The sequence below is a fragment of the Akebia trifoliata genome, chromosome 5 (genome assembly GCF_017979445.1).
Source record: "Akebia trifoliata isolate Shusen 1 chromosome 5, ASM1797944v1, whole genome shotgun sequence".
Lineage (NCBI taxonomy): Eukaryota > Viridiplantae > Streptophyta > Magnoliopsida > Ranunculales > Lardizabalaceae > Akebia > Akebia trifoliata.
This window is the reverse complement of record NC_141379.1, coordinates 34409626-34432079: the sequence shown is the minus strand read 5'-3', so window position 1 is coordinate 34432079 and position 22454 is coordinate 34409626. Positions and strand designations below refer to the sequence as shown.

The 22454-nt window shown below is 36.8% G+C and overlaps 3 protein-coding genes across 4 annotated transcripts; all 3 read right to left on the bottom strand.

Moving 5' to 3' along the window:
• Nucleotides 1-858: 858 nt before the first annotated feature.
• HEB2 (condensin-2 complex subunit H2-like protein) lies at nucleotides 859-6091 on the bottom strand. Its single transcript, XM_086444159.1, has 11 exons — nucleotides 5620-6091; nucleotides 5414-5513; nucleotides 5110-5222; nucleotides 4871-5013; nucleotides 4392-4788; nucleotides 4137-4312; nucleotides 3924-4061; nucleotides 3669-3767; nucleotides 2315-2416; nucleotides 1987-2148; nucleotides 859-1446 (listed from the first exon to the last, which is right to left on the bottom strand). The coding sequence occupies exons 1-11, from the start codon at nucleotides 5816-5818 to the stop codon at nucleotides 1066-1068; spliced, it is 2010 nt and encodes a 669-aa protein (XP_086300285.1). The 5' UTR covers nucleotides 5819-6091; the 3' UTR covers nucleotides 859-1065.
• A 935-nt stretch (nucleotides 6092-7026) lies between these two features.
• Nucleotides 7027-9456, bottom strand: LOC147402489 (putative pectinesterase/pectinesterase inhibitor 21). The gene is made up of 2 exons (XM_086444158.1): nucleotides 8170-9456; nucleotides 7027-7849 (listed from the first exon to the last, which is right to left on the bottom strand). The coding sequence occupies exons 1-2, from the start codon at nucleotides 9239-9241 to the stop codon at nucleotides 7152-7154; spliced, it is 1770 nt and encodes a 589-aa protein (XP_086300284.1). The 5' UTR covers nucleotides 9242-9456; the 3' UTR covers nucleotides 7027-7151.
• A 946-nt stretch (nucleotides 9457-10402) lies between these two features.
• On the bottom strand, nucleotides 10403-21931 carry IBR3 (acyl-CoA dehydrogenase-like protein). Of its 2 annotated transcripts, none has more exons than XM_086444156.1 (17): nucleotides 21640-21931; nucleotides 21395-21529; nucleotides 20844-20984; nucleotides 20313-20444; nucleotides 19509-19694; nucleotides 19023-19100; nucleotides 18683-18802; nucleotides 16263-16361; nucleotides 16027-16147; nucleotides 15196-15464; nucleotides 14842-15036; nucleotides 12466-12608; nucleotides 11880-11964; nucleotides 11577-11786; nucleotides 11302-11454; nucleotides 10937-11041; nucleotides 10403-10835 (listed from the first exon to the last, which is right to left on the bottom strand). In XM_086444156.1, exons 1-17 carry the CDS (start codon nucleotides 21772-21774, stop codon nucleotides 10644-10646), a joined length of 2499 nt encoding a protein of 832 aa, XP_086300282.1. In that variant the 5' UTR covers nucleotides 21775-21931; the 3' UTR covers nucleotides 10403-10643. The 2 variants fall into 2 exon arrangements, with proteins under 2 accessions (XP_086300282.1, XP_086300283.1); XM_086444157.1 differs by having other exon boundaries at nucleotides 15196-15449.
• Between the last annotated feature and the right edge of the window lie 523 nt (nucleotides 21932-22454).

Genomic DNA, 22454 nt, shown 5'->3' with positions numbered 1-22454 from the left:
TCATAATAAATCTTTGAATCTACAAAGAAAATCAGATAAGAAACTAAGAAAACCAGTCCAATTGATGACCAAGAATTAAAATCCATTTTATAAAGACTCGGCACGTTCCTCCTTCCAGAGGGCATACATTACATATATCTAGCCTTGTTTGGCTATTTAATGGGCTATAAGTAAAATCTCAGTTCGGGTTGGCTCTGAAATGGAAGCTCATTTCAGGTGTCTGGAAACAGATTTCCAGTTCTCCAAACAGGAGTAAGAATTGGTAGAAACCCACACCTTACTTCCCATTTATCACAAGTCCCATAATTACTTTTGAATCAATGGTCATGATAACTTCTTCACTTCAGATTTATTTAACTAGTCTCTTCATGATGACACATAAAAGTAAGGGTATACCTGTAGTAGTTAAATTTTTTGTTATAGTTGATTGGTGGTGTTTGCATTTATTGTCATGCTGGCCTGGGTTCTTAATAGTGCTCAAGCTTAAATATGCGGCCTCTTTCAAGTTTGTATCTATTAACCATGATTGATGCTGTTGATTTTCTCTGAAAATCATCCAACTTAGTGTACTTGTATGGTAGAGTTCTATTGCGATACACAATTAATTTTCAGATAAGTTCTGCATGGATGTGATGATTCAACATGTCAACAAGGTTGGCTTGGTAATGTGTACATATTTTGTTTGAAAGAACCTTGAAGAAGGAAACATCTGATCAAAGGTGACCCGACTCAGTGGCCACTCAAAGGTACATGGAATTCTAAGGCAAAAAGCTCTAAAAGAAAAAAGGGGAAATGTTCTTTCTAATAATCTAAATCTAGAGTAAAAAGAGCACACTAATATTTACAAGAGTCAGAACAGAAAATATAAGATACTTGAATATTGAATTAATAAAGATGTTACAAGACCTAGAATACAATATGTATATCAACCAAATCCTAAATCTTCATCATAACTAAAGATAAATACAGATACAGGCAGTCAACCTAGCTTTGTTAGAAACTTAGAGGTTGTTAGGGGGCAGCTTTACCCACCAAAACTGAGTTATAAAAAATAACCAGTTTTTGTCACTCTGCAGATTGCAAATCAACTGGTTCAATAAATCGAGACCTCCGTCTTCTCTTTCCTTCAGGGGTACGATGGACTGCAAAGGACTTACCATTCTTCACCATCAACTTTCCCTTTGATTTTGAAGATTTTACCAAGGTAGAATCCAAAGATGATGAACTGGTTGTCGGAATTTTTTTTCCAATGCGGTTGTCTCTGTCTTCTTGAATGGGATGTTTATCCTTGGGAGAATTCACTCTCTTTTTCGATGAACGGAGTTGCACCTCTTCCCGTCTCTTGCCACTTTCAAGAAGCCGCACATAAAAAGGATTTACAACCGTGTAACACACCGCCTGATTACCAGATTCACCTCTATCCAGATCAACATTTCCATTGTTTACCTGGAAAAGCAAAAGATACGTTATAATAAATAAGAGATCCCTTCTCAACAAATCTTGTATGTACCACACTTGGGTAGTAGCAAAAGTGGTATTTGTGGCTAGGGGGCGGGTTTAGCTTAACCCAGCATGGCCTGGCCTGATTAATAGTGTTCATGGGAGTTGGGTCCTAATGTTTTAACCCATCCCCACCCCTAATAGTATTTCTAAAACCCAACCCCGCCCTGTCCTTTAAACACAATTTTTTTCCTTTTTCTTAATCAGACTGGGAAATCTCCAATTTTTTGATCAAAGTAAATCCTAATAAGATTTAGAAGATGCACATCCACATCCCTAAATTTCTTATGAGGGTATATGTATTTATATCTAAAAATCGGGGAGGGGTGGGTTAACAGGGCAGGGTATATCAAAATCGTCCCTGCCATGATTCCTTTTTCATTTGTAATACGAAAACTACCCCAAAACCGTTTAAAGGTGTGAAAGCCCGACCCTATAGGGCGGGGCAAAAGAAAAAGGTTCTTCAGAAATTAACATGGGAATCACCAGCTGCAAAAGGGCAGAGAAAGTCCTAGCAACGTCGTGCTTTTCTTGTCCCTTCACCACATCTGCAAAGGACAGGGCACCTCCTTTACTGTCTGCTTCCACTGATAGTTTGTCCAGAACTTTCTCACCGTATTCGTGAATATTGAATGGTGGGTGTGAATCCTGCCACAATCAAGTTATAATCAATTGCACTTGAAAAGTGAAAGACATGGAAAATTGAAAAATTATAATCAATTGAAAGGCTCAAGTAGAACATGGAAAGTGCATTTTGTTACTGGTAACAATAAATCAGAGTATGACTAGAAACAAACACGAAGGTACAACATACCTGCTCTTCTAAGGTGTTCTCAATTCTTTGTTTCCACGTTGAAACCCTTGTAGCCAAATCAGTTTGCTTCTCAGATTCAGCTATGCTAGCAAGCAAAGCATCCTGCGCAAAAAAAAAACAAAGTAGGTTATATATCATACATTACCTCTCCAAAGAGATTCATGACTAAGAGAACAAAATCAATGTAGTCACTGCCAGAATAAATGTGGACCTCATAAATAGAGAAAATGTGATTGTGATCTCTTAGCATTGAAGTGTACTATCGAAATTTGATGTTCATAATAGTAAATAAAAATGTTCAGTATCATATAGTATGAACAATAAAACAATACGAAGCCTGTAGCTGAAGGCCAATAAGAGAGATTCTTGGTGGTAACTGGTGGAGTAATTAGCAGTAGTGATTGTGTATTTATGTGCCCTAATGTCATCTTGGAAAATTTGAAGAGGGTGAGTAAGCGTTTGGAGAAATGAAAAGCATAGCTTGACTCTATCTCCACTTGTCCTAATTCGACATGACTCAAACGTAATGGCCGAAATTCGGAATTGACTTTTGCTTTTGGAATCAGGTCAAATCCCTAGAGACAATCCGGAGCCTGGTTTTGATCCCTTCAACCATGTTTCCTAATATAACCACTCACCCATCTCAACTTCCTCACCTCTACTAATTTCATTCCATAAACATGTTTCTTGACTGGCCAACATTTAAATCCACATGGCCATGGTCTTATTAATGCCTTATAAATTTTTCCCTTTAGAGCAATCAGTATACTTCTCACCTATTAATTTTTCCCATTCGTCATTCATTTAATTAAGAAAAATTAACTTACAAATTCAAACATGTATCATATTTAGGGCTAAGTTCTTGCTAATATACATTACCAACTACCAAAGTACCAATTCAACAAACCCTAGTATACTTGAGCACATTGGCTAACTTGGTAATGAAAAAGAAAAAAGACAATTGTTTGGAGAGAAAAAGAACAAGGAGAAAAACCAAATAAAGTTAAACATGGAAGAATATTCAATAAATGAAGAAAATCTACTAAGTACTTCCACATATTGCAACAACTTGAAAAAAATAATAAAAAGAACTAGGTTCTTCAAGAGGTTGCAAATATATTTTTACTCAATGCAGTTTACTTGGGTTTGGTGACTAAGTGAAGAAATTGAACTTCTCTAAAATCCAGCTCAATCATTCGAAAAAGGGGGAAATCAGTTAGGCAGCTTATAACTCTTACGAAACAAGAACACACAAAACATAAAATGACAACTTATCATTTCTACAATACAGAATTGTAAGAGTAAACTATCTTGAGTACCGAGAAAAAAAAAACTATCTTGAGAAGCTAAATACCAAGTGTGACCGACAAAGATCTTCAAGGCTTGCTTGAGAATCTGGATCTTCCTGCCCAAAGGTTTCATTGTTATACGAATGAAGAAAATCATTGACATGCTGCATAAAGATCAAATAATAAGTTATCCGACTGAAAATGTCAATTTGGTCTAAGATTCAATAATCTAATAGGAAGTTACTATAGTACCACTCACATCCAATAACTGACACATTTACACACACTAAGGCTATGAGAGGGTAATTGAAGAGGTTAACCTTTTCATGGTTTGGAGATACTTCCATATCCATGTAAGTACTCTCGGGCATATCAAAATCAGGGACGTCATATCCATTGTCTTCATTTTCATTCTCAGGGTATGATTCATTTTCCCCATCAACAAGAGATTGTCGTAGCTGCAATCACAACCAGGTATCAGTAAAAAAATTTAAATGGATATATGAGCAAATGTAATTGCCAAGCAAACAGACCTTCTCATAAAGTGAAGGAGAATGTGACTCCCTAAGTCTTTCACAAGCTTGGATTTGTTCCTCCCATATTTCTGTAAATTCTGGACTGATGGTGCCATGAAGTCTTGCAACGGGAAACACTGTAGCTAAAGAGACACGCCTACTAGAACTTATCCTTTGCCTTTGGGGAACATTTACTGTTTAGGACCAAAAAAATATATGTTTAATCCATCAAAAAATTGAAATTTTAAAGAGGAATTACTAAGATTGTCTAACCTTTTTTAAATGGTTTTACTTTCAAGTTCCCGGGTTCATGGGGATTCAAAGGCTTCCATGGATCATCATCATCATAATCTGACTCATCCACATGTTCTGAATATCCACCATTCATCCCATCTTCAGGGTAGTCATTTTCAGGAAGATCAAAGGCAGGAGGTTTATCGAGATTGGCATCTTGTTTCTCTCCAAGAGGTGATTTATGGGCAGTCCTTCCCCCCGACTGTCTTGTTGGAGATTGAAGAACACTTTTGCGAGACTTAGACTTCAAGGAACTGCCCTTGTGACCAACATTGTTCCCTAACCCATCTTTATCTCTCTTCAAAAAATCTTGAATTTCCCCCGCATCAGAAGGATCTAATAGAATAAAATCCTCGTAAAGATCATGAGTGGCTAACTGCAAAATTAATCAAACCAGTCAATGAGTTGGAAAGGAAAAAATAAATAAATATAAAGAGTCAAAACAATCACCAACTAACCAGATATGACTCCAATTCTCCAACATCTCCAGTAGTATCAAAGCAATCGCCTTCTAGAACAACTAAATTTGCAGGAGGCCTTACAAAATGAGTCAAGTCATCGTCTTTATCAAGCTCATCATTGAGGCAATTTTTAGCTTCCACTGCCATTGTAAACAACATCAGCCAACTAAAAACCATTTTAAGTAAAAAATAATTATTATTTTATATATATATAAAAAAACTTCTAATTGAATTACCCGGAATATCATCTAAACCGAAAAAAGGTTCATTTTCTTCATCAACAACTGTCTGGGAATCACTTCCTTCAGGTTGTTGTTGTACTGAATTTTTTTCTGTTTGATCCTGCTGCCTGTTCAAAAAAAAATTAAAAAAGTTCATATATTATTACAGAGAGAAAAAAAGTCTGGATCTTTTCATCTTCCCATTTGCCTCACTTTGAAAATAAAACGAAAATTCTCAGGAACAAATTAATCAAAAACCCAAAGTGAATATAAGTAGAAGTAGAACAAATTAAAGGGCATAAAGAGTTCGAATTCGAACCTTTTCTGAGAAATGAACTCCAAAGTATGCAAAACCAAACTGTATAGATATTCCACCTTTCGACTGTACACTTGAACAGAGCCTTGAAGCAGTAAAGCAGCTACATTTTTCAGGAAATTTGTTTTAAGCTCTTGAAAATAGAAGAAAATTTGAATTTTGGAGGATAAAACCAAAGATTAATTAGAGAATGGAGCCCAAACCCAAACCTTCTGCAAAATTAACAGAGAGGTGACCGTCATCGTCTTCGCCCGATAATTCACCAGAACAAATTTTTAAGAGATACTTTTCGAGGTTCTTGGCCAAATCGACCGCCCAATTCGATTCAGGGTCTCGATGTGGCTGAACTATATGAAATCTTCCACCAATGATGCCTTCGCCACTCGGTTCTTCATTATCGTTGTTCATTTTTAGCTGGTTCAATTGAACGCTCCATGCCGAACTATCTCACTTCCATCTGAAACCCTAGATCTTGAAGAATTGAACAAGAAGAAACCCTAGGAAGAGAAATTAGGATTCCAGAAACAAACCCTAGAAAGGGATGTTAAGGATTTAGAACCAAAAAACCTAAATGTGTGAAATTAGAGTTTGAGGGATGCGAGACGTTTATCTTCTTCTCCTCTTGAATAGGAGAGAGAGAGAGAGAGAGAGAGAGAGCGCGAGAGAGACCAACCGTGAAGGTTTTTCGGAGTTCAAAATACAAACTGATATTTTCCCTCTCAACCTCTACGACTGAGTTCTTGCATGAAAGGCTAATCTGAAATGACTGAAATGCCCTCAAAGCCCATCATCTTCATTGTTGAACCGTCTATTTGCTTGACTAAGTCATTTTGAGTTACGATTTCATTTATTTATTTATTTTATCATAGATTTAGATAGAAAATTGAGAACTTATCCAAATCGTCCCAAGGTACGATGAAAGCTCATTTGAAGAACTTTCAATGATTTTTGGTAAAAGGTTGAAGACAAGGATATTTTGAGTCATTTGTGCTAATCTCTCACGCAGACCATGATTATGGATAAATTATCAGTTTGAAAACCTAAGATATCTCAAATATTAACCAAAATGTGAAGAGGGTTACGCTCTCGCTTTTGAGAATAAAGGAAATATATAAAAAGAGCCAAAATAATATTATCATCGATGTTTCTAATCATTCCAAATGCATATTGGTCTAATGGCAAGAACATCAAATTTCTTCTGAATTTTTTTTTTTTTCCTTCCATATTTATTTTTGAAGAAAAATGTGTATTTAAGACTCTAAATGTACCTCGTCATTCCATTTAAAGGACGGATTATCAATGTTTTTGAATTCTTATTGAAACAGATTCTTTGGTTCCATTCTTTTAATGAGAGGCTCTCGATTCTCAAATTCCTTAGTCGATAAAACTTTCAGAGTAAATGCAAGGATAAAAAATTAAGTTATTTTTATATCTTGCCTTTGGTTTCACAGGTTGACAATTGAAATATTTAGAGTATAATCTATCAGTAAAAATAATAAATTTATAAACTAGAAAACTTTAGAATCTCATTTTGATGCCACTTTATTTGAGAGAAGGAGCAACAAGGAGTGTTGATCTTCTTCTTTCTTTTTCTTTTTTTCTTATATTGACTAGGCTTAAGTTAGATATTACACTTTATTTCTATATTGGACTTTCAAATTAAAAAAAGAAAAAAGAGCACAAACAAAGGCAAAAGAATCAACATGGCAGTCTTTCACTCAAAATACAAAATATTCTTCTCCTACATAGGCTCCAAGCCAGATGAGTAGGGGATTCCAGTAGGCTTGATCCAGCTATCACCCCTAATAAACTTCCCGACAGTAAAATCTGCAGCGTGTGTGGGGGTGATGGTCTTGACACCACGCCACTTCACCCTATTTGCCACTCCTGCACCAGGACCCTTGTTGCCAAATTCGGTGTAGAAGCAAGTTTTTAGAGCAAAGTCTCCCATCCATGGAAGCCACCCGGCGGGCTGGATCAAATCATCGATATGAGTTTGCATGATTATAGTCCTAGAGTATTCCTTCCATGGGCGACCAAGGTAAGATGGAAGAGTATTTCTGAATGGGAAGTACAGTGGATCAGCAGTGATGGTGCAACCTTGGAGGATGATAGCAGTGGGCTCACGTTTATCTTGCCTTCCTTGAGCGGTCACAATGTTTTGTTGGTTGTCCAATGGTTTCCTCACAACCATTTTGCAGTTTTGGAATACGACCGCAGCATTACCAAAGATGAAATCTATTGTACCTGAGATGGTGCAATCGCGGTAGAACTGACGGTGGGTATGAGTGTAGAGTGTGTCTTGGTAGCCATCCATCTGGCAGTTGTAGAAGATCGACATATCAGATTGCACCCGCAATGCCACGGCTTGATGCTTTTCGGGGCCCGCTGTGTTCTCAAATCCAATGTCCTTCGCTATGAAACCGTCTCCAATTACCGCTATACGATTAAGATTTTACAAATATTCAGTACCAAAAAATGAAAACATGTGTGGCAGAAGATGTAGGAAGAAGACTTTATGGATCACTTTTTAAATGATGGCTATAAGAAAAAAGTGATGTCTATTATTCGGATGAAAAAGTGTGCATAAAAGTTGGTTTAAGACATGATTTTTACAAAAATCTGTCTAAAGCCCAACACTTTTGGCGCAATCCCTCCACCCATGAAAACTGCACTTCAGATGTCATTTTTTTAAAAGTGATGTCTAAAGTCTTTTGTTGTGTGAAATCAAACTATGGAAGAGTGTCGATGTTACATACCAACTGTGGAAGTCTTGAAGGTGGGGGTTCCATCAATGAAGTTCTTGTTGCCTGTGATCTTGGTCTTTGTGGGACCGTCTCCAATTATCATCAAATGGGTCATGCTTCGATTGATCTGCACTTGTTCCTCATAAACTCCCTCTTTGATGTGAATTACAAATGTTGAGTTACTTTTCTTCGGGACATCGGCAAGTGCAGCATTGATGGTAGTGTACTTCGAACTCCCATCCTTCGATACGACAATATCAGCCTTGATATCAGCTGTAATAGCCTGAAGAAGTCTACGTTTCCCATCAGAGACCCACGTAGGGAAACCATCCTTAGAAGGGTTTGGGTACTCGGGTTCCTCGGAAAGAAGTCGACGGTTGAAAGCTGGGATATCTAAGGAGGTGAGGACGGATGAGATCTCAGTAACGATGGCAAGTCCATTTCTTGTAAGCTCACCCGCACTCTTTAATGCCTTCCTCATCGACTCCCCAGCATTACCCGTCGTGTTTTGGAATCCATCCAAACATGTTTCTTGGTAAGTGATGGCGGCACTCAACCATATCTTGAGGTCAGCAAGTAAATCGTCCATCTTGTTGAGATCAAACTCGCCCAATTGATTGAAAGAATTTTTTAGATCATCAATAGCATAGTTCATGAGTTCCCTACAATTTTTCAAAGCTTGGGTACTCCTTGGGTCCTTCTCTAATTCTTGGAGGACCGATGAGTGTCCCATGGCCTCCTTAATATGGGTCACCGCGACCTTGAATGCTGCCTTAATTAGTTCTTTCGGGTCGGTGGAGTTCCCAGCTTCAGAGGAGAGGCTATCTACGCAGGTTTGCTTGAAATCCGTAGGTTGGCAGATGGCTTGGATCGACTTCATTGAAGCGCTTATGTCACCATCACCGGACCCACCACTAGAAGAGCCTGATGTGTCTGACCCATTGTGGTTATGGCTGACACCGACGGTTACGGCAACAACCATGGCCACAAGGATTAAAGAAGACACGCCTATTATGGCGATTCTCTTCTTTTGTCCATTGTTCCCTACTTGGTTTACATGCCCATATCCCTTCATTGATGGCATAATTGATTGAGAAACTCTATTTATGAATCAAAGCGAAATCTTCTATGTTTTTTTCTCCTTTTTTTTAAGATCTGAAACTGAAGCGCCTTTGATTTGATCGCTTACAGCTTCAGGAATTCCCTAGAAGGCAAGAGGTTTCTACATAGAAGAAGAGAGAGAGATAGGAGAGTTGATAAAGAGCTATTAAAGCTCCCTGTACCCTGATGTTGAGATTTGTTCATGAGACTTATAAGAGAGAGCAGAGAACAAAACAGGTAAAAAGTTAGTTATAGTTTGCAAACATGAGAGCTAAGAGTGAGGAGAGCCACAACAAAATAGAGGGTCGTTGGTGCTTTTGAAAATGAGAACCACCAATCCAAGTGCAACGGGTCCCTTTTTCTTTCTAAAAAAATTGGAGGGTCCATATTCTCTAGTGCTATTTTAAGCTCTAGACACTAAATGTTATGGAACCATACTCAATGGATCGGGTCATAAGCAAAATCTGATCCGTTTCGGGTCTGATACATAGGGCTGTCAATGGATGTATGTATATATTTTAAATATTCTTTGGGATTTGATCTTATCCTGCCCGATCCAATTATCAAGATTGATGAAACCGATCCATCGCCACCCCTGAGTGATTATTCCTTATTGGATGGCAAAATGATCGATCCAAAATTGATTTGATAGGTCCTCATTTGATTGAGTCCTCATCAGAACCCAAATTCGGAAATTGTGTTAGCAAATGGGAATGGATCAGATTTCAAGTCTAATTTGATCGATTAATAACTCTAAATGATGGTTGAAGGATGGCATTGGCTTGTCATCTCTTTTAGATTTTCCTAGTGCATTCTTAAATTATTTTTGCGGATTAATCAGTCTTTCGATTTTAAAAATGACATGAATCTTAATCACTCACTGTGATTGTTGCACGTTTCAACGATATCGAATTAACAAATGTATTATTTATATTAATTTTTATGTATTTTAATCATTTAATGATCTTAGTAATTTTATCATTAACATGATACATACATTACAAATGTATGTATCATAGTTCAAAACAAATCTCAAAAATCAAATGGTTATACAATCAAATGGAGCTGATCATTCGACGGATTCATGTCTTATCTGGACCCATGAATAGTGGGTCCCTCAACACTTTCTATGGCTTTTAAAGGCTTTGTTCTTAAATGGTTTAGGAAATGGTTATAAAGCCAAAAACACTACAAGTAATTATCAGTATCCATACATCTTACTCACAACTCCATTGTCACTCAGAATATCTGATTCCCTTGAACTCATGTTTAGTAGGGGTAGTTGGAAGAATATTATTCCCAGTCATGTAAATTGGCCACAGGATTACATGAATTTAGACTTTTATTTTAATTTATTCATGCCGAAACTCTCCACTTTTGAAACATTACAGCTTGGCTCTCTGCAGTTCTAACTTTGCTATTGTCCCTAAATGAACTTCATCTGGGCCATCTGCAATTCTCAAAGTCCTTGCCGTTGCCCATAGATGAGCCAGAACAGTGTCAGAAGATAAGCCAGCAGCACCATGAACTTGCATTGCCATGTCAAGCACTTGCAGTGCCATGTTTGGAGCTGCAACCTGCTTGGTTCACACAGAAAGGAAGGAAGTTGAAGAAAAAAAGTTCCCTCAGAATAGATTTATTAGTTTCTCATATATTAGATTTCGTACACGGGAATTACCTTGGCCATTGCAATGATTCCACGTGCTTTCTTGTTTCCAAGTCGATCAAGCTGGTCCGCTGCTTCTAGAACTAATAATCGTGCCTTCTCCAACTCCACTCGACACTGCAAAATAAGAAGCAACTTCACCAATAAAATGGAAATAATTGCCATCATTTTGGAAACCATAACAAAAAAATAGCGTAATGGCCCATAGACATTTCAGGCCATGAGCGAGTTATGGGGTATCCATGACATAACTTGCATCATTTATTTCTTGCCAAAGCCAAGGAGATTCATTCTCCTTAATTTTGGATGGCAAACTCAACAAGAGAATAGACACAATGTTAAGAGTTAGCTTCCTTACAATACCATGTCAAGTTTACCTTAGCGATATCAGAAAGGAATGAACCTTGTTCAGCTATCAACTTTCCAAACACTCTCCTTTTAAGAGCCCTTTGTACCATCATCTGCATACCACGCTCTGCAGCACCTATCAGTCTCATGCAATGGTGTAACCTTCCAGGGCCCAGCCTACCCTGCAAAGCTTCAAGTAGCAAATTAGGCTTTCAAGTTAAAAAACCTAGAAGTTTGTTGACCAACTTACAGCTGGCCTAATTGGCTTCTTAGTCATCTTCAAAAAACATCAAATAACCTTCACCTGGGCAATCTCAAACCCCCGCCCTTCTCCCAGCAAAATATTTTTGGCTGGCACACATACATTCTCAAATGATACTTCTGCATGACCATGAGGTGCATCATCAAAGCCAAATACCAAGAGTGGTCTCTTTACATGTACACCTGGAGTATTGATATCCACCAATATCATCGATTGCTGTTTATGCTTAGCGGCAGTGAAGTCTGTTTTCCCCTGCATTTATTCAGATAATCCTTCCTTAAATACTTGAAAGACTACGGTGATCAATTGTCTTGGAGCACGAGTTGATATACAAGTAGAACTAACCATGACTATCAGTAGTTTGCACCTAGGATCCATCGCTCCACTTGTCCACCATTTGTTTCCATTGATGATATATGAGTCCCCTTGCCTAAAAGCATAGAAGGTACCATTTATAAACATGATGAGCAGAATTGGGCACCAACCAAACCATACATGATTGTATCAAAAACTAATATAACCATATAATTATACTCAGTTTTTTCAACAAATCTTTTATATTAGATCAGCAATTTATGAAATGTTGAAAACTTCTGGGCTAAACTTTTAGCGCCCAAGAATTGGGTACCAAAATTGGACATACTGAAAAATGCACTTGACACCACTCCAATCTGGGGTCCAAATACTGACAACTCCAATGAAGGGTTACAACTAGAACTGAGTAGTTTCAAATCTGCAACAATACAAATATTGACATCTCTGATTAAAATTCAGCTTTTTCTCTATGGATTATATGCAACCAAGCTGTATGTTAAGAAGACAGCATGCCATATCCATGAATTTATAAATGCTTTATCCTTCTAGTTTTACAATTGTTGGATGAACCGACCTTGTATTTTTATTTTTATTTTTATTTTGATTAGCAACCTACCTTGTAATTGAACACTCTATATTAGTTGCATCGGAAGACGCCACTCGTGGTTCTGTCATTGCAAATCCAGACCGGATCTTCCCCTCAAGTAAAGGAATAAGCCACTCTTGAAGCTGTTCTTGAGTTCCATACCGCAACAATACCTAAAAAAGAACATTAAGGAAACAATATATTGAAATCAGTTATCTTATTCACAGAGACGACAACATTCACAGAATAGATTCCAAACATTAGACTCTTACAACTTTCTAACAAGATGAAAATAGAGCAATCCAACACGATAAATAACACCATGTATCTCAAACTAAAAATGTAGTAGGTTTCTTTTTGGGAAACACAGTAAGTCCAGGAGTTATCATCTTTCTTTTATGCTTCTATTTTGGTGGTTCAGGACTAGGTTAAGTATTTTTTTTCTAGACTGCCATGCATAAGAATTTCCACCAACCCAGAGTTAGGATTTTTAGTTATTGACCGAACAAAATGAAAGAAGCTTTGCTCCTTCAAATCAAAACAGAAGATTAGTAATTGGTAATCATTCTTGACTCAAGGTCAAGGGGTTTACTCATGGTAATCCTTACAATCCGAGTCCGAGCTGTAAGTTCGGCACCCCCCCCCCCCCCCCCCCCCCGAGTATATGATTCAAGAGGAATCACGTAGGGGTGGCCTGAGACGAAGAGAAAGGTCTTTTTGGATCCTTTCAACCTTGGTTCTGTAGGAGCAAGTCAGAAAGATTGAGAAATAGAACCATCTGATTTGATTCGTTCTCAATAGCCATGAGATGATCCTCTTAGGGTGATCCCTTTGTCGACAAATGCTCATGGTGAATATATCTAACCGGTATCTAGATCAATCATCAAAATATTTACACATGATATTGCGATAAATGAAAATTTTGGAATGTGATGTACAAATACTCCATCATAGAAAGGCAGACATCCTTCAATAATGGAACTGTAGAAGGAACTTCTATCAAGATATATACCTGCCAGTTCAATGAGTTTCAGTCCCCACTACAACCATAATGAGCAAGAATTCCTGCCCCCTTGTTAGCCATCTAAGACTTGAAAACAGCTTCTAAAGCTAATTATTCTCTGTTGTGAACACAAATATATTGGCAATAGTGCAAAAATCGGGTCAGGTGTCCAAACTATCCCACCAGACCAGTAGGGCATCAAAAGATATGCAGTGTTGCCGACTGAGTATTTTCACAAGGTTCTAAATCTTCACTTCGGTCTAGAGCTTCAAATTCACCAGAAATTTAAGCCTCACCAATGAAGGTCTCCTGTCGATTTTCTATTTACCAGTCACTTGGAACACCACATCACTGGCCACCATTTAAAACAAATAAGACCCATTAGATCAATTCTTTCCAAACATAAAACCCTCGACTCTCATGTCATCATATAACCCTTTAGAAACCTAAACTTTTAGTCATTTTATAACATCTTTTCAGTCCATTCAGATGTACCTAAACTCAACCAACACCTTGCAACTTCACTCCACATGTCAGTTCCAAACAGCTCCACTTGGACCTCAAAGCCCCACTTGAGAACTCCAAGTTCTGTACGCTGTCAGTCAACCAACACTACTTTTGGGCTCCTAGACTATGGCGCCCTTGTGGCAATCTATTGGATTGTATGAAAGGTCCAATTAATTGGGATTTCCCTATTGGGCCAGGTCATTTCAGGGCAAGCGGGTCATTTGTCATAAAGAGGATGAGCTTCAAGAGAATGATTCGGAGGTCTTGCAGAGTAGAACCATGTCTCGTTCTTCCCACATTTATATCATAAAACCCATTCTTAACCGTAGTCTTACTACCCTAGCTTCTACTATTCGATCATCCCTACCCTAATCACTTTAACCTTAGATTGGAACTTGAGGTTTTATAGAAGGAAAACCACTGGCCTTGCAATTACTTCTCCCAAGCGAGGCCAGCAGGACCCTGCAGTGTCTGATCTTTGTCAAATTAAACACTTCAAAGGCCACATTCATGAGTCAATTTTCTGTGAAGTATTGATTCAGTTCCTTGGCTACCCTCGAGACAAGCGACGTGGCAATTAATGTCCCCTTTTAGATCTCTACAGTCGCTTGGGCTTTGCTAGAAGCTAGAATTAATCAGTGTCATATAACCGACAGCAATCACATATAATGGTTATAATTGCATGATATGGTAACCTACAAAATCCTACACAGCAAGCTTAACTGTAAATGTAATAGTTCTCTACTACAGCTCAGATGGTACTTGAGAATGAAATACTTTAAAAGAAATAAATAAATAATTGGATTAATACTTAAACTCTCACATAATATGCTAAGGTGGAATATGAACAACGCACCAACTAATCATTCCTCATGAATCCAAAAACTTTGTTTTACCTCCATATTTCCAGTGTCAGGAGCACCACAGTTGAACACCTGAGGAGCCCAAACCGAACGCCCCATGATCTCACACAGATATCCATATTCAAGGTTTGAGAGTCCGGCACCCAATAAGTGATTTTTCACATCCCCAGAAGAAATGTTGCTAGTCCAATGAAAAAGTAGCTTTTTTGCTCTAACAGCACTGTCCAACTGCACATTAAACCACAAGAAGCATGCATCAAATAACTGATTATAAGAAATACTAATTGGAGGAGCCAAATATCTTGTTTCTTCTGCAAGAAGAAAAAGCATCTAGAGCCCTATATTGGCAGAGATGCACAAAGATATATACAGAACTGAAATACATACAGGTATAAATAAGTTCCATAAGCCTTCTCTCTTAGCCAATTCCTTCAAGTTCTCCTCCTCTGGGTGAACTGTCCAACGCATATCAGACTGAGCAAGTTTGTAGAACTTATTTTCCATGGGGTATATGTGATCTTCCATGAACTTAAGTAATTTGTTTCTCAATTCCAAAACTTTTCGACTTGGAACAAAGTTTCCTCTTTCTTTTGCAAGGCTTTGATCTTCATTCTTATTTTCTAATTGTTTCAAATAATCTCCTGCAATGGAATGAGCTGAAAAGTTAAACATCCCATGTTCGGTAATAGTTCAAGCCAGAAACCAAAAAACCAAAATGACAAGACAGACACATACACTGTGAAATTGCTATTTGCTAAGAGTGCAACTTATACCTTCCCATAAAGTGGGTAGGATGTGCGAAGAAAGAAAGGCAAAGTTTCCAGAAGGTTGTAGATTCTCAATCTGGTATGGTAGGTCATGCTGTGCTAGATCAACCATACCAGGGAGAGCGAAGGGTTTCAAAAAAATCAAAAGTTTTAGAGAAGAATTTATTTATTGATTCATTTAATTATTATTATTTTTTATAGGTTTAAGTGTTTATGCAAGGTTTTTATCCCAGGTCTGTGGTATTACCACACACATACTTTACCACCTCACCGAGATGGCGCCTTCAATTTAGAGAAGATTTGTTTAAGGTTGGTAAATTTTGAAATTTTTAGTTGCCTCTATATATCCCTATTCAAAAGCTAGTATTCCTTTCAAAACTCCAAAAAGCCATAATATCCCAATCCAAGAAATAGATTATCTGCATAAATGCAATTTTAGGAATTGAAATACCAGATGGAGGCGGCTGATCAGGAAGCACAGATTTTCGGTTGATAAATTCCCATGCATAATCTATCAAAACATTAGCCATTCTCCCTGCCTTTTGGGCACGCTCACCTCCTGAAGCATTACCCTGCATTTTGATGCAGTACAAAATGTAGTGATTTCTGGAACTTTCATGATAAAATGCATAATGCATGTCCACTCCAAAATTTTCTTCCCCGAAAAATTCCAGGTGATAGACATACCAGAATCCAACGGAAATACACTCCTGTATAGATCGATGCCGCACGGAACAAGGAAAAAGAAATATAAAACTTCCAGCTGGCAACCGGCCACGATTTTCCCTAAATTTCAACATTCCGAGTAAAAGTAAGCTCCCCTAGTCTAACAACGAGTAATAAATGACAAAAACAACGATCAAGTAAAACATAAGTAATTAAGCAACCAATAATAAATGAGAAAGCTCTGGGAAATATGCCAATTTGATCAAGGAAATTCAGTTGATGAAGGAAGAATTCCTAACTTGTGCATTCAAATTTTGGTGGAGAGAGACCAATAGAGCTGCTGATTTTTTGGCTCGATTGGGATCGTATGGGGATGGTTTTTATGTGGTTAATGATGTTATATCTTGTCCCTTTGAATTTCAAAGCATTCTTCTTGATGATTTATCTTGAAACTATTTCAGAAAGAAGTAATTAATAACAAGGGAGGGACCTTCTAACCACAGCTTACCGATCAAAAAATAATAATAATAAATGAGAAAATCTTGGCTAGTGAGTAAACAATAAGGATGGCATTAACAGCATATGAATGCATGTTTCACACTTGATGTGGGTAGGACCAATCACTCAACCTGTCCAGCCTTGAGATCTGTGCCAAAAATTTGACCAAGTCCAATGATCATAATGATGGAACCAGGATTTTCTGTCAGTGGGGGTTAAGTACTAAAGATGGTTGACCGATAATCTCAGTTTCCTTCTATGCCAACGTTGGGCTTGTCACTGTAAATAATGGTTGACCAATGGATACTAATAACAGTTGTATCCATTCATAAAGACTTCTACATTTTCCTAAAGTTCGCCCTCAACTGCTCGACAAAATATATCAATGCACTCCTAGTTAAAGAAGAATTGAGAAGAAAAAAAAATCTAGATCATCCTATCTAAAAAAATGGTAAAATCAAACTCTCAATAATTTAAAAGGTCTTGTAATTCCTAACTACACAAATCCACCGCCCCATGCAAAACAACAATATTCATGTCGAAATCTTAAACACTACCATAAATGTACCTTTATACTATGGTGTCATTCATCGAAACTATTTGATAAGTCTCGTTTGTAACATAAGAAATCATGCTACAAGTAATCAAGTTTATCAAACAACTTAAAAACTTGGTTTATATAATTGAAAATTCGCATGATCAAACTAGCCCAATTAATTAAATGACTTAGTTCTCAAGCCTCCTTTCAAAAACCATCTTATTAGAACTTTTGACAACATGGGCATAATGAACTATGAATTTTCAATGGATAGGTATGAAGATGATGACAAGGAAAAAACTTCGTCAATAGTTGAAAAAATCATTACCCAAACCTGATGCTATCTGAGAATCCATGTGAGTAATGTTTTTTCTATTAAAGGATATGAGAGAGAATGCATGGTATACTTCACCTCCTTCCTATATACATGAACTAATAAGGCCTTTTACACTCTTGGTTTTTACACTGTTGGTTTTAGGGTTGTGCCTTAGTTTAATTGGAGTGTTCAATAACCTCATTTGGAACCATACCACGCGTAGGAGAAGGATTGTGGAAGTGGTGATACTTCAAATATTAACAACATATCAGGAAAAATTATATATCAAGAATGGATAAGAGTGTACAATCTTTATTTATATTTTGTAAATGTATGTGTCAGTCCAATGCACTATTAATTTTAATACCAATTTAGTCACAAAACTGTAGATTTCAAATGAATTGAACCTTAAAATATGAAAAATCACTAGTCAATTAAAAACCACCAATATGGAGGTGGGCCAAGCAGAAACATGGACGTTTAATATAGATTTCAATAGTTCAAATTCTATTTATTTTTCAAAATATTTATTTTATAGCTACTCTTCTATAGATTTTCTAATTGTTTTTTTGAAAATATATAAGGTCTATGGGGCGGAAGAATCCGCCTCTATAGGACTATTAAATTTTTGTTTTTTTAATATTTGATGAGCAAGGCTGGCGATAAATGCATGTTGTGGATATAGTGTAGAGGCACATACGGAAGCGGAAAATTCCGCCGCTATAAAGCATGTTTTCTTTCTTTACACAGCCAAACAATAGTTTTTTTTTTTTTTTTTTTTTTCCAAAGTTCAGTGGGAGCTATAGCCTCCACTCAGCCCTATGTAGCTCCACCCCGGATCATAACCATCATTTCATATGTATGGTCAGGTGAATTTTTTGGGATGGGAGATCTCCCATGTGAAACCCATAAAATGATGGGTCCAACTAACTTGCCCTTACACCGCATCTACTGTATGCCCTTGTCTGCCATCCCATGATTTACCCGACATCTACCTTAATTTCTTTGTAATAAAACAATTAATTTAAAGAAGCTCATTAAATTTGTACTGAATGACAATCCAGTTAGAACAATCAAGGTGGTGCTTACAGCTGCAGAGCAGTATTCCGCCAGGTATTCTGCTAGTAAAGGAATACCTTCAGGGGTGCCACTAGATTCAAATCCATCACATGATTGTGCATTATCAAGTCTCGCGTCTATAATATAAGGCTGCCAGGAAAACAAATCACCAATCAACTCATGCTACTTCTTGGGAGTTTGCTCTGACAATGTATGCTAAGTTAAAGATAAAGTGGATAAAATGACAAAACCAGAACCATATAAAACAATCCAATCAGACATCAACAAGAAATGAATCACAAGTTGGTCAAAACAGCACAGTAGTAAGAATTGTTATGTGCAAGACAAACATTAGAGATGGAATAAGTACCAAGCAGCTGTAAGCAACATCACACATTTGGTTTCCAAGAGTTGACAATTCCCAATCAAGAATACCTATCACTCGATCCTGCATCATGAAAGAGTGACTCTTTAGATGTGAGATTGAATCACAGGATCATGTTCATGAAACTATTTATTTCTCTCACATTTGCATTAGATTAGAAGTCACCTCAGATACAAAGAGCCATGTTACAAATTTCCATCTCTTCCATGATTAATGAAACTCATGGAGCTCTTTGTTGTTAACATGTGGAGCAGAAGCTACATCCACATGTTATGTAAATCACTTGGATACTTGAATAAGAGAACTTCTATTAACACACCACTCTATACATAAACAAAGGTGTAATTTCAAAAGTATTGGTATGTTATAAGTAAAAGCTGGAGTGCCAATTAAAATCTCTCCTTGAATAACTGACTTGTGGATGACAAACAGTAGTTTCAAATGAACAAAGAAGGCATTTGAGGTACCAACCTCAATGGGATGGAATACGAGATTATCGATCCGAAAGTCACCATGAACAAGGCCGCCTATTGCTTCCGAAGAATCTTCAATAGGGATGTGCTGTTGTAACCAGCCAGCCAACTCTAGCATCTTCGGATTCCGCTCAACTTTACCCTCAGCAGTTGAAGCAATATATTGTTTTGCCCACCTATCTACCTAAAATAGACAAAATCTTTTAAAAATGATGTTTCCATTCATGGGTAAATGATGTTACAACCTTCAATAGAAATTCACAACTGTATAACAACACATATCATGAGAACGTTTTCCTTTGCGTAATCATAATGGCTAAATTATCCGATTTTTTGAAAAATTAATTCGTAATTCTTTCAATCGACAATTTAATCCCAACTTATTTGCAAAGTTTTGAAAAATACATTTTTATATTATGTTTAATATGGAAATTTGTTTAATAATTTGTTTTTATAATATGAAAATTCATAATTTGTTTAATATATGAACCATACACCTCCATATTGTTCTTGAGTAACAAAAAAAAATTCTTCCCAATTTTTTCCTGACTTAGTCATTTTTTCTGGATTTTCTCCTTGCCAAATTATTCCCGAACCCCGAGTTTGTCACTATGCATGTAATACACATTCACCCCCAATTCGCGATCAACAATTGAATTGATTAAAAATATTAACTCACCCAAGCCAAGTTTTTACCCTATGAACTAATGCAATACCACAGTGTAAGAGGGACGTCACATGACAATTATTTTCTGTTAAATCCTGGCAGAAGATTAGATAAATTATCAGAAAATTAATTCACCTGTCTCTTGCAATAGTTGTCCCGTCTCCCAAACTTCCCCAAGCCAATGGAATCCACATTTACACTGTGTAAATAAGCTAAAGCTTTTGCAGTTTCACAGTATATAGTCCTCCTCCTATTAGGAGTTACTCCCTGATCATTTAAAAGAAATGAAATTAATTGGAACCAAACAGATTTGATTCTAGAAATAGCAATCCAGGTTAATACTGCTAGCATCAAAAATAAAAAATAAAAAATTTGAGTGGTCATAAATGCCCCCAATTTTAAGTTTAAACTTAAAATAACGAGGGTCATTTTGGTCAAAACCAAGAAAATTGCAACTCGTGTTGCTTAGTTTTCAAAATTACAAAAATGTCATTTTTACCGCGTAATCTTCACAAACCCTTGAATCAATATTTTAAAGTAGAAATAAGCCCTTTTGATAAATGTGTGTTTGCACATGCCACCTTCTAGTATATATAAGAAATACCAGCGACACATACCAATAAAATTGAAATCTCTGAAAAGAAGCATTCATGAAAAATATCTTACTGGTAGCTTAGGATCCAAAAATATCCGTCCTTCCAAAAACTCCATGATGTAAAATGCAGTTCCAATTAAACTTGGATCAGTACACAAGCAGAATACTTTAGGAACAGGAACCTGTGTATGAACACCTAATGCCTCCATAACCTGTCATGTCAAAATATTCAAAAAATTTAATGGGGTATGAAAAAGAATTTTTTTATAAAAAAAGAAGAGGTAATTTTCTCTACCCATTTCAATAAAATGTTCATAAATTGAAGTAAGCACTAACATCTACCCATTATCCCAAATATCGCGAATCAGCAACATGAATCATTTTCCCCATTTTAACTCTATCTAGAGCTAAAACTTCTGTTAATTTCAATGATCATAACTAATGTGAAAACTTTTGTGTGCCCACAGAGTCCAACAAGAAGAGTCGTCTGAGGGCAACAAAAAAATCGTTTTTTTTTCCTACCCCCAATCATATTTACAGATAAAATCGAGCAGAAAAAGAAATTTCAAGAACATCCAATCCACAATTAGTGGAATAAATAATAATTTTGGTACAAAAGTACCTGAAATTCTCTATCGATTGCATGGGCAGATTGTAGTAATTTTCCAGGAGGTTTCTTTCGAAGGACATAGCGCTTGATGGAATCTCCAGAACTAACTTCCATAAGAAAAGTGGGATTCGATTGCCCATGACCAAACTGAATTATAGAATTCTATCTATGAACCTCAATTCCGTTTAACAATATAAGAAAAAAAAAATAATAAAACAAGAATGAAGAGAAGAAGAAAAAAAGGGGGGGAAATTGACCTGAGAAACAGTGAGTTTGGATGGAGAAGAAGGGAAGCCATGGACATTTGCTTGCGCGTATCGAGACAAGGCATCGACGTTGAACCCATGAGCCGGTTGTACCAATCCCAGAAGATCCGATGTGCGACTCGCCATGGAATCGTTCTCTTCTCTCTCTATCTCTGTCTCTATCTCTGTGTCTGTGCGATCGATCTTTATGATGGAACCGTACTTCGAAGAAGAAGGATCGAGTGTTCCGTCGCGACAGAAAACCCGAAAGAGTCGTACTGCTTACTCGTATGGTGAACCCGAAATTGTTACATATGACTTTAGACTTCAGAGGATAAGTTCAAAATTGATGATCAAATATTTGCTGTTCCCCATTTATGTCCTAAGCTGATGCACCACATTTTGATTGGTGAATAAATACATTCGACTGTGTGCACGGCTTGTTAGTATTTCGAGGTGTTTTAATTACGAACTAAAGCTTGCCGCATAGACACCGTTCCTATTTTGTAATAACGGGACACTGTGCTGGATCCTGAATCAATAAAAAATACCGAATATAAAAATGTGACGGTAATAACTATGTTATCTTCAATCTCTTTTCAAAGATCTTGTTTTTTTATTCCGAAATAATAATAATAATAATTGTTGATTTTTTCTTATAATTTTATTAATTTATGTAGTCTGATTTATTTGGAGAATATTGTATGAAAAAAACTTCATTTATATTCCTTTCCAGTGGTTTAATTGATGAACAATGTAGAAAACTTTGATAATATTTTTTGTCCCACGTTAAGGTTGTAACATATACCTCAAAAATATGAAATTAT